Genomic DNA, 12,245 nt, shown 5'->3' with positions numbered 1-12,245 from the left:
ATATAATAATAAATATATGCTAATTTAAATATTAATAGAAATGAGTGTTCTTAGAGGGAAGAAAAGACATACATTTTACATAGTTCAGCTTCTTTGAGACCTCAACTTTTTATCATGTAGGTATGTCCTTAACTGTGGTAATGCATCACTAAGAAAAATGAACTGTGCACTGATATATAATTTATATGTTCTGTATTTTCAAAGTTTTTTGTCAAGTAACATGCCAGCCTTGCATTACAAATATAAGAACTTAGAAGAGTTAACAAATGGCTCACCCACTTGTCACTAAGCACAGCATACCACCTGAAAGAATTTATGTAACTGGGGGAAAGAATGTTCCTACATGAAGAGGACTACCATGACCAAGCATTCACCTCCATTGCTTTATCCCAACAACACAAGTGCTTATTACAACTCTCTTAACATGTTTTGCAATCTTTCGTTTTCATTTATATTCCTTTGACTATGCATTTATATAAGATTTTAATTACCATTCTGGTTACAAAGCAAGTGAATTGAATACACGCATATATTTTTAAGTGGTGTACAATTCTATTCTATGCATTTTAAAAGGAAGTTATGTTACACCACAGGCAAGAGAAGGCCTTTTCCTTAGGACAGAGGTAACTGTAAGTAGGATTGAGAGCAGACGCACTGACTCCTGGGATTGTGCCCAGGTGAGTACACTGAGACTCATGTCACTGAGCACACTAGAAAGAATGTGAACCGAGTTAATGGGATGCAAGTGTTGTTTTCCCAAGATCTATTCCCCTGTAAAAGAACTTGTAATAAATAAACTCTAAAGTCGCTCTTTAGTAAATGACCTGATGCTGTATGAATCACTCTCCTGTAAAGACTCAATGTTACCTAGCAGCGAATAGGAACATAAATAAACAGCATACCTTTCTTTCACTCTTCATCTTTGTTTTATAGCCATTTTCCTCCCTGGCTTCACGAAGATTTTTTTGAGTAGGGCCTTCTGAACTGTTTTCTTTCTCATAAGTGTGACCAGCTGCAAGATAAGAGCAAAGTATTTACCTGTGATAGATATGATTACAACAAACATGTCTATACCAAGGATATTTTAATGCATGTGTGATAAAAGTCTTAAAATTTATCTGAATAAGATACAAGTATATGGGGATCATGAGAATGGGTCAGTGTGTGCCCACACTTGCTGCTAAGTCTGTTAACCTGAGTTTAACCTTCAGGACTCACATAGTAAAAGGAGTGAACTGACTCCTCACATAAGTTGTCCTCTTACCATCACACTTCTGTAGTGGGACACAATTGCGTGGGCACATACATTTACATACACACTAAGTGTTTATTTGAGTACTTTCCTAAATTTATTTTATGTGTTTTGCCTGCATGTATATAGATTATATACATGTCTGAGGCCCACAGAATACAAAGCAAGCATCTGATTCCTGGAACCAGAATTAGGGAGTTGTAACCAAGCCGGGGTCTGCTGCAAGACCAACAAGCACTCTTACACAGAGTCATCTTTCCAGCACCCTCTGTGTGTTTGTGTGTGGGTATCCATGTATATCTGTATCTGTGTCTGTGTGTTGAGAGAAAGAGAGACAAAGGCAAAAAGAGACAGAGGTAGAGGGAAAGGGAAGGAGGGAAGAAATGAGGGAGAAATGGAGGGAGAAGATCTAACTGTGTAGACTTGGCTGGGCTATTAAGTTCGTATGTAAAGCAGGATGGTCTTGAACTCAGAGTTCCATCTCCGTCTGCCTACTGAGTGCTAGGATTACAGGTGTGCATCAACATGCCCAGCCCCATTCATTTTTAAAAATATAATTATAACAAAAATCTACTAACAAAGATCCTATTATTATATGAATTTTAAAGGTACTGAATTAATACTATAATACTCTAAAGTGTTTCAGTTGGATTCCAAAATTCAGTTCCTCAAAATGTAGGATGGTATTATCTTAGAAGGCTAACAGAATGGAATTGTGAGCCAGTACAACTAATGGAAACAGTCTTCAATGGCAGCACATTCAAATTGTTGTATCATAAGACTGTGTGCTTATAAACCAAGTTGAATAGTGCCAGAAGACTAATGATAATAAATGACAATATTTTAAAGAAATAATACATGTTTTGAAGGTTATATAACTTTATTGTCTATGCCTCTTGTGTTAAAACAGGTAGGAAAGAATATAAGACCGCATGTGTATGCATGTACCTTTGTCTCCCAGCTCTCTGAGGATAGAAGCAGTCTCATAAGATCCTGAGGAAGGACGTGAGAAGAAAGGACATTTCTTTATAAACACATATATACGTACATATGACTTGTGCTCTGTATCTAATTGATTTATACATATAGGTACATATGACTTATCTAATTAACTTATATCTAATTTAAAACAACTGACAAGGGCATATTCACTAACACATAATAGACAACTCAATATGTGAGTTATAGCCCTACATTTATTGTAGAGAGAAAAAATAACAAAGACGAAAAGTATCTGAATGATTTCAATGCTCTCTAATGTCTCTTCACTCTGTAGAGAAATCAGTTAAGGGTGGATCTATTACCTTAAAGGATATGGAATTGCTAGAAGAAAGAACTTTGATGACACAGGCAAGACCTGTTTAAAAGGAATGCAAAAGCCCAGGAATTATAACATATACTGAACGTGAACTAACATTATAGACAAGATAGCTCAAAGGATAAATGCACTGGTCATGTTAGCCTGGTGACCAAAGTTCGATCTTCTGGAATTTTAGAAGGAAAGAACTACTCTACAAAGTTGTCTTCAAAGATAGAGAGAATAATTAATTTTTAGAGAATTGGCAAGCAGAATTGCATAATGCTCGTGCACAGCAACGGTAACAATGACTGGCTTGAAGCCACAGAGAACACACAGAAAGGAGACATCAGACATGTACTATCTAGAATATAGAGTTCAAAAATTAAATAACAAAGTACACAATAATTCAGTAAATAAATGGATGAATGAAGTGAATAATTCTCAAAAGACTCAGCATAGATGGTCAGCAAATATATAATTAAAAACATTCCTTCAACTCCATGACTAACAGTAAAATGCAAATCCAAACTACATTGAGATTCTGTCTTCTCCTAGTAAGAATGGCTACATGGGAAAAAACCAACAGACATGGATGAGAATATAGGGAAAAGGAAGTCTTACATATCATTAGTGGGAATGAAGATGAATGTAGATTGTTTCCAGACAGTAAACTAATCTGTGGGAAAGGTTCCTCAAGATAAAATGTAGAACTACCAAATGATCCAATGCCTCTCCCAAAGGAATCTAAAGAACTACAGACAGCTGCACACCCATGTTGCCTGCAGCTTTAGTTACAACAACCAAGTGAGGGGTTCAACCTGTTATCTAGCAATAAGCAAATGGGGAGTAAGAAAGTAATGCATATTCATATTCACATTGGATGGAACTGGGAATTACCGTATGAGCTAAATAAGACAGACTAAGAAAGACAAATATCCCATGTCTTCCTTAAGTTTTGTGTTTGAGAAAGAGAGAGAGTAGAGAAAGAAAGACAGAGACAGAGACAGAGAGAGAGAGAGAGAGAGAGAGAGAGAGAGAGAGAGAGAGAGAGAGATGGAGAGAGAACACAGACTGAAGTGACATGGTGCAGAAGAGGAGTGGGGTTGGGGAAACAGAAGGGGCAATGTAAGAGCTCAGGAGGCAAAGAAGGGTCAGATGCCCTGTGAAGGGGTATGGCCCAGATGCTTAATATTTTTACACACACACGCACACACACACACACACACACACACACACACACACACACACACATGCTTGCTCATTCGTTGGTTGGTTTTGTTAGTTTTACTAAATTCCGTGCATAGAACCACAGACCTTGCAGTCCTCCTGCAAGGAGGAGGATTAAGATGGTGCCTCACCCCGTGCTTACTGAAACCAGAGGCAGCAAGAGCAAAGAGGCACATGCAGTGGGCATATTATTTCTTTCCTAAACTACGTTTCCTAACCTGTACAATTCTTGAGAAAAGATAAAGCGTTAGAAATGATTCCATGACAGCACAGAAGAGCATGTTTGTCACCAAGCACTAAAGACTCGAGTCTCATCCTCCTCCAGTGATGCTAAACACTAGGGCCCCAAGGACCCTGGAAGCACAAGTCCTGGGAACCTGTGAGAGAGAGCAGCAGTTACAGACCCTTACAAAATGGGCAGGTTTTAACTCCACTTCTTTTTTTTTTAACTCTTTACCTCTCAAAGACCACAGCGTTCAAAATTTTAAGATAATAATGATTTATCTTTTACCGAATGACTGCTGCTGTCACAAAAGTATTACACTCATTATTTCATGCAACTTCCAATGATGCTCTGAGGGTCACTGGCTTTATACATGAGAAAGGGGCTGGTGCAGTGATATTTATACAGATGGAGACTGCAGAAAGGGGAAACAGCCTGCTCTCAAGCAGACACTGATTGAAGGAATCTGAGCTGATTTCACACAGCATTAAGACCACATGAAGCATCACTGTCTAAAGGAAACTAGAAGGCAAGAAACTAGCAAGCAAATGAGGACCAGAACAAAAGAAACAAATATATGAAAGAAATTGCTTTATTACTGAATGTTTGACATTCAGTATGTAAAATTAAATTACAAAATATGTACTCGAGTACATTTTAGAATAATCAATATTTTGATACTAAACTTGCAGAATATACAATACCTATTAGTAAAATAATAGTTTTCATTTCCTAACATAATAATATAAATAAGACATCCCCTCCCCATCACATAAACAGTTTCTTTACATAAGTGTTTGTATAATGAACAAGAGGCTCAGACATTACTGTCTCTGCAGGGTTCATGGATAACTGCATACTATATTTATTAATATTCAGAAATATCCAGCAAAATCCATGTGCCCACGGGCACACGTAGAGGCTTCTCTTCTCATTTTTGTTACTGTCAACCCCTGTAGTCCTCTATGGTGACCCACAGTTTCAAATTCTCTATGGCTCTAATGAACATTTTAAATAATCTATGATTTCAAGATAAGGCCTTTAAAACAAGTAGACAAGCAATATTAATTTGTAGAAATTTGATTTGTTTTACCTTTTCAAGCTAAGTTTACCAACCATCTTTTATGTAGACACACATTTGCAAATTCTTGAACTTTAAACTATAAACACCTAACATTGCCAATTTCCAACTCCACGTAGAGCAAACACATGCATAAGAACAAATTACTTAACTGAAAAACACTACTGAAGAAATTCATTCCAGATGGATGATTAAAAATTATTTAAGGTATTATGACACCTACAAGCAAAATTGCAGAGGACAATCACACTTATAACTGAAACTCAAAAAAGGGAAAAAGCCCAGTGTTCGAGAAACACTATTACCTTTCACAATTAGATTACATTGTCTATGTGCCAGTGTAAGAAATGAGCATTTCATAGTACAATTCTGAGCACCAACAAAAATAACTTAGAAAACATGCCTTAGTAAACCTGTATGATGTAAGGAGTACCTTGAGCTGCTGAGTGAGGAATGTGACAAGGAGTACTGTGTTCTGGTCATTGGCAAGTACTAAACCAGGCAGCACTTTGCTTACTGCACAGGATGCTTATTTCCTCTATGGGGTTCTAACGTCATTTCCCCATAATTTTCATATTACAGAGCATGTCAAATCTGTGATTAGTAGAATTTTAATTCCTTATAATGAATTATACTCTGTGGATAAGCCCTCATTGAGTGATTTACAAATGAGAGTTTGGGCTAGGTACTAGGTACTAAGTACTAGGTACTAGGTACTAGGTACATGCCTTTAATCCAAGCTCACTGGATACAGAGACAGATATTTGTGAGTCAAGGCCAGCCTGATCTATGCTATGAGTTCCAGGACAGTCAGGTATACATAGAGAAGCACTATCTCAAAATACATATGTACATACATACATACATACATACATACATACATACATATATACATACACACACATACATAAATACATACATACACATACATACATATATACATACATACATATAGAAATCTTGTACTCAAGTTACTTCCTTATATCAAGCCAGAATAATAAAATTTAATAACTAATGCAAGCATGACAATATAAATATATCGAGAGAAAGGAACTACATATTCAAGGAAAAGAAGAATTTATATATAAGAATGGTTCTTTTAATCTTTTATTAATCAAATATAATGAGTAGGCCTCTAAAAATGTTAGGGCATTTCATTTATCAGAAAAATTCTAATTCTAGCATTTTTCTAAACCTTAGAGCCTCCTCTTTCACATTTTTAAAACAAGTAATTCAACTTAAGTGATAATTTAAAATGTATTTTTCAGCATATTTTAACAAATATACTTTAAAAATGACTAAGTTAGACTGTTTTTGAATGTTTTATATAACATTGTTATATTTTCCAGGTGTACAATTTCAGTTTGTTATTGCATCTATACCAGTGGTGTGTGCATACCTGTATGTGTCTGTGAGTGGGTGTGTGTGTGTATGTGTGTGTGTGTGTGTGTGTGTGTACAAAGATATTTCCATTTCCTGCTGACAGTCTCTGTCTATTCACTTACTGATATATTTTGTCTTACATCCTTCAAAATAGTCTCACAAATGTTCCTTCAGAATTTTTTTACCTGTTAAATTCAAGACCTGAAGGAATTTAGGGTTGGCTTCCATTAGAGAAAGGACTGAAAGAGCTGAAGGGGCTTGCGACCCCATAAGAACAACTATACCAACCGACCAGAGCTTCCAGGGACAAAACCACTATCCAAAGATTATACCTGGACTGACCCTGGGCTCCAATTTCATATGTAGCAGTGAATAGTTTTGTTGGGGCACCAGTGGAAGGGGTAGTAGCCCTTGGGCCTGCCAACATTGAACCACCAGGGTAGGGGATTGTTGGCGGGGGGACAGTAATGGGAAGGGGAACACCCATACAGAAGGGGAGATGAAGGGGTTAGGGGGTTGATGGACAGGAAACCAGGAAAGGGAATAACATCTGAAACGTAAATAAGAAATACCCAATTTGGACTCTAGAGGAAAACACCCAGCACTGTCTGGGCACCCTAGGGAACAGGGACCCAAAAGAAGGCAGGGCAGGCCATTCTGGTTGCTGCCCTCATGGAGAGCTGAAACCCAGCCCCAAGGCATTACTTCAGGCTCAAGACCAGATGTAAGACAAACTTCTGCTCCAAGTGACCTGCCTGGTGTACTCAGGACACACAAAGGTAAAGTTCCTCTGGGACTAGACACTTTCGATTTCTAGCTGGAGCTTGAACCTTGTTGATCCCAGCCCACAGCTTCCTGTTCCCAAACCCCATGGAGACAGAGCTCACTGCCCAGACAGGTGGGCACTCCTGAGACTGAAGGGCAGGAGAGACTGCCAGTACTGCCCAACTTTGCCCACATCCCTGGCCCAAGAGGAAACTGTATAGGGCCTCTGGGAACAGGAAGATAGGGGAAATGAAGCTGCAGGAGCCCTGCAGTCCAGATTGCACCCGGATCTGAAGAGACCAGGTCAAAAAGCTCCCTGCACCCAAATTTTGTGGGAGGGAGAGCTAGACTTTCAGAGGGGCAGACATACCTGGGAAGACAGAGAAGACTACCCTCTGCCCACATTTCTGACTCTAGAGGAAAACGTTTATTGCCATCTGGATCCACTATGCACAGGGACCCAGAAGAAGGCAGGGTAGGCCATTCTGGTTGCTGCCCTCACAGAGAGCTGAAACCCAGAACCAAGGGGTGACTTCAGGCCTGAGACCAGAGGTAAGACAAACTTCTGCTCCAAGTGACCTGCCTGATGGACTCAGGACACACACCCACAGGAACAGCTGAAGACCAGTGGACAGGAACAACTACACGCCCGAAAGCAGAACACTCTGTCCCCATAACTGGCTGAAAGAAATCAGGAAAACAGGTCTACAGCACTCCTGAAACACAGGCTTATAGGACAGTCTAGCCACTGTCAGAAATAGCAGAACAAAGTAACACTAGAGATAATCTGATGGCGAGAGGCAAGCGCAGGAACCCAAGCAACAGAAACCAAGACTACATGGCATCATCGGAGCCCAATTCTCCCACCAAAGCAAACACGGAATATCCAAACACACCAGAAAAGCAAGATCTAGTTTCAAAATCATATTTGATCATGATGATGGAGGACTTCAAGAAAAGACATAAAGAACTCCCTTAGAGAAATGCAGGAAAACACAGGTAAACAAGTAGAAGCCTAGAGAGAGGAAACACAAAAATCCCTGAAAGAATTACACGAAAACACAATCAAACAGGTGAAGGAATTAAAAATGGAAATAGAAGCAATAAAGAAAGCACAAAGGGAGACAACCCTGGATACAGAAAACCAAAAGAAGAGAAAAGGAGCCATAGATACAAGCATAGCCAACAGAATGCAAGAGATAGAATCTCAGGAGCAGAAGATTCCTTAGAAATCATTGACACAACTGTCAAAGATAATGGAAAATGGAAAAAGATACTGGCCCAAAACATACAGGATATCCGGACACAATGAGAAGATCAAACCTAAGGATAATAAGTATAGAAGAGAGTGAAGACTCCCAACTCAAAGGATCAGTAAATATTTTTAACAAAGTCATAGAAGAAAACTTCCCTAACCTAAAGAAACAGATGCCCATAAACATTCAAGAAGCCTACAGAACTCCAAATAGATTGGACGAGAAAAGAAACTCCTCCCGTCACATAATAGTCAAAACGCCAAATAAACAAAACAAAGAAAGAATATTAAAAGCAGTAAGGGAAACAGATCAAGTAACATATAAAGGCAGACCTATCAGAATTACACCAGACTTCTCACCAGAGACTATGAAAGCCAGAAGATCCTGGACAGATGTCATACAGACCCTAAGAGAACACAAATGCCAGCCCAGGTTACTGTATCCAGCAAAACTCTCAATTAACATTGATGGAAAAACCAAGATATTCCATGACAAAAACAAATTTGCACAATATCTTTCTACAAATCCAGCACTACAAAGGATAATAAAGGATAAAGCCCAACACAAGGAGGCAAGCTAAACCCTAGAAAAAGAAAGAAACTAATCGTGTTGCAACAAAACAAAGGGAAGACAAGCACACAAACATAATCTGATCTCAAAATATGAAGATAACAGGAAGGAACAATCACTATTCCTTAATATCTCTCAACATCAATGGTCTCAACTCCCCAATAAAAAGACACAGATTAACAAACTGGATATGCAATGAGGACGCTGCATTTTGCTGCCTATAGGAAACACACCTCAAAGACAAAGACAGCCACTACCTCAGAGTAAAAGGCTGGAAAACAACTTTCCAATCAAATATTCTGAAGAAGCAAGCCAGAGTAGCCATTCAAATATTGAATAAAATTGATTTTAATCAAAAGTCATTAAAAAAGATAAGGAAGGAAACTTCGTGTTCATCAAAGGAAAAATCCACCAAGATGAACTCTCAATCCTAAATATCTATGCTCCAAATACAAGGGCACCTACATACGTAAAAGAAACCTTACTAAAGCTCAAGGCACACACTGCACCTCACACGATAATAGTAGGAGATTTCAACACCCCACTCTCATCAATGGACAGATCATGGAAATAGAAATTAAAGTGATGTCGACAGACTAAGAGAAGTCATGAACCAAATGGACTTAACAGATATTTATAGAACATTCTATCCTAAAACAAAAGGGTATACCTTCTTCTCACCACCTCATGCTACTTTCTCCAAAATTGATCATATAATTGGTCACAAAACAGGCCTCAACAGGTACAGAAAGATTGAAATAATCCCATGCGTCCTATAAGACCACCATGGGCTAAAGCTGGTCTTCAATACCAATACCGGGAAAGGTAATAACAATTGAAATGTAAATAAGAAATACCCAATTTAATAAAATGGAAAAAAATAAAAATTGAAAAAAAATAAGGAAAGAATGCCCACATATACGTGGAAATTGAACAATGCTCTACTCAATGATAACCTGGTCAAGGAAGAAATAAAGAAAGAAATTAAAGACTTCTTAGAATTTAATGAAAATGAAGGTACAACATACCCAAACTTATGGGACACAATGAATGCTGTGCTAAGAGGAAAACTCATAGCTCTGAGTGCCTGCAGAAAGAAACAGGAGATAGCATATATCAGCAGCTTGACAGGACACCCCAAAACTCTAGAAAAAAAGAAGCAAACACACCCAGGAGGAGCAAAAGGCAGTAAATAATCAAACTCAGAGCTGAAATCAACCAAGTAGAAACAAAAAGGACCACACAAAGAATCAACAGAACCAAAAGTTGGTTCTTTGAGAAAATCAACAAGATAGATAAACCCTTAGCCAGACTAACCAAAGGATACAGAGAGTATGTCCAAATTAACAAAATCAGAAATGAAAAGGGAGACATAACAACAGAATCAGAGGAAATTCAAAAAATCATCAGATCCTACTACAAAAGCCTATATTCAACAAAACCTGAAAATCTGGAGGAAATGGACAATTTCCTAGACAGATACCAGGTACCAAAGTTAAATCAGGAACAGATAAACCATTAAACAACCCCATAACTCCTAAAGAAATAGAAGCAGTGATTAAAAATCTCCCAACCAAAAAGAGCCCAGGTCCAGATGGGTTCAGTGCAGAATTCTATCAGACCTTCATAGAAGACCTCATATCAATACTATCCAAACTATTCCACAAAATTGAAACAGAGAGAGCGCTACTGAATTCCTTCTATGAAGCCACAATTACTCTTATATCTAAACCACAAAAAGACTATCGTCCATCATGATCAAGTAGGCTTCATCCCAGGTATGCAGGGATGGTTAATATATGGAAAACCATCAATGTGATCCATTATATAAACAAACTGAAAGATAAAAACCACATGATCATTTCATTAGATGCTGAGAAAGCATTTGACAAAATTCAACACCCCTTCATGATAAAAGTCCTGGAAAGAACAGGAATTCAAGGTCCATACCTAAACATAGTAAAAGCCATATACAGCAAACCAGTTGCTAACATTAAACTAAATGGAGAGAAACTTGAAGCCATCCCACTAAAATCAGGGACTAGACAAGGCTGCCCACTCTCTCCCTACTTATTCAATATAGTTCTCAGAGTCCTAGCCAGAGCAATCAGACAACAAAAGGAGATGAAAGGGATACAGATTGGAAAGGAAAAAGTCAAAATATCACTATTTGCAGATGATATGATAGTATATTTACGTTCCACCAGAGAACTACTAAACCTGATGAACACCTTCAGGAAAGTGGCTGGGTATAAAATTAACTCAAAGAAATCAGTAGCCTTCCTCTACACAAAGGATAAACCGGCCGAGAAAGAAATTAGGGAAACGACACCCTTTATAATAGTCCCAAATAATATAAAATCCCTCAGTGTGACTTTAACCAAGCAAGTGAAAGATCTGTATGATAAGAACTTCAAGCCTCTGAAGAAAGATATTGAACATCTTAGAAGATGGAAAGATCTCCCATGCTCATGGACTGTCAGGATTTATATAGTAAAATGGCCATTTTACCAAAAGCGATCTACAGATTCAATGCAATCCCCATCAAAATTCCAATCCAATTCTTCAGAGAGTTAGAACAATTTGCAAGATCATCTGGAATAACAAAAAACCCAAGATGGCTAAAACTATCCTCAACAATAAAAGGACTTCTGGGGGAATCACTATCCCTGAACTCAAGCAGTACTACAGAGCAATAGTGATAAAAACTGCATGGTATTGGTACAGAGACAGACAGATAGACCAGTGCAGTGCAATTGAAGACCCAGAAATGAACCCACACACCTATGGTCACTTGATTTTTGACAAAGGAGCCAAAACCATCCAATGGAAAAAAGATAGCATTTTCAGCAAATGGTGCTGGTTCAACTGGAGGTCAGCATGTAGAAGAATGCAGATCGATCCATGCTTATCACCCTGTACAAAGCTTAAGTCCAAGCAGTAAGGACCTCCACATCAAAAAAGATACACTCAAACTAATAGAAGAAAAAGTAGGGAGGAATCTCAAACACATGGGCACTGGAGAAAATTTCCTGAACAAAACACCAATGGCTTATTCTCTAAGATCAAGAATCGACAAATGGGATTTCATAAAGCTACAAAGTTTCTGTAAGGCAAAGGACACTGTGGTTAGGACAAAACGGCAACAGATCTTTACAAATCGTACAACTGATAGAGGGCTTATATCC

The 12,245-nt window shown here is 38.2% G+C and overlaps 1 protein-coding gene across 2 annotated transcripts in view; it reads right to left on the bottom strand.

The window, feature by feature from the left end:
* The window catches only part of Spag16 (sperm associated antigen 16), a 906,763-nt gene that overhangs the window by 833,525 nt on the left and 60,993 nt on the right, over window positions 1-12,245 (bottom strand). For both annotated transcript variants that reach the window (XM_087567315.1, NM_001401616.1), the window contains 2 exon segments: window positions 2,201-2,245; window positions 903-1,012 (listed from right to left, as the gene is read on the bottom strand). In XM_087567315.1, coding sequence (XP_087423441.1) covers window positions 903-1,012; window positions 2,201-2,245 — 155 coding nt within the window.

This window comes from Rattus norvegicus, chromosome 9 (genome assembly GCF_021556685.1).
Source record: "Rattus norvegicus strain SHRSP/BbbUtx chromosome 9, alternate assembly SHRSP_T2T, whole genome shotgun sequence".
Classification (NCBI taxonomy): Eukaryota; Metazoa; Chordata; class Mammalia; order Rodentia; family Muridae; genus Rattus; species Rattus norvegicus.
Note: the sequence above shows the minus strand (reverse complement) of the source record. Positions and strands in the feature narration are given on the sequence as shown.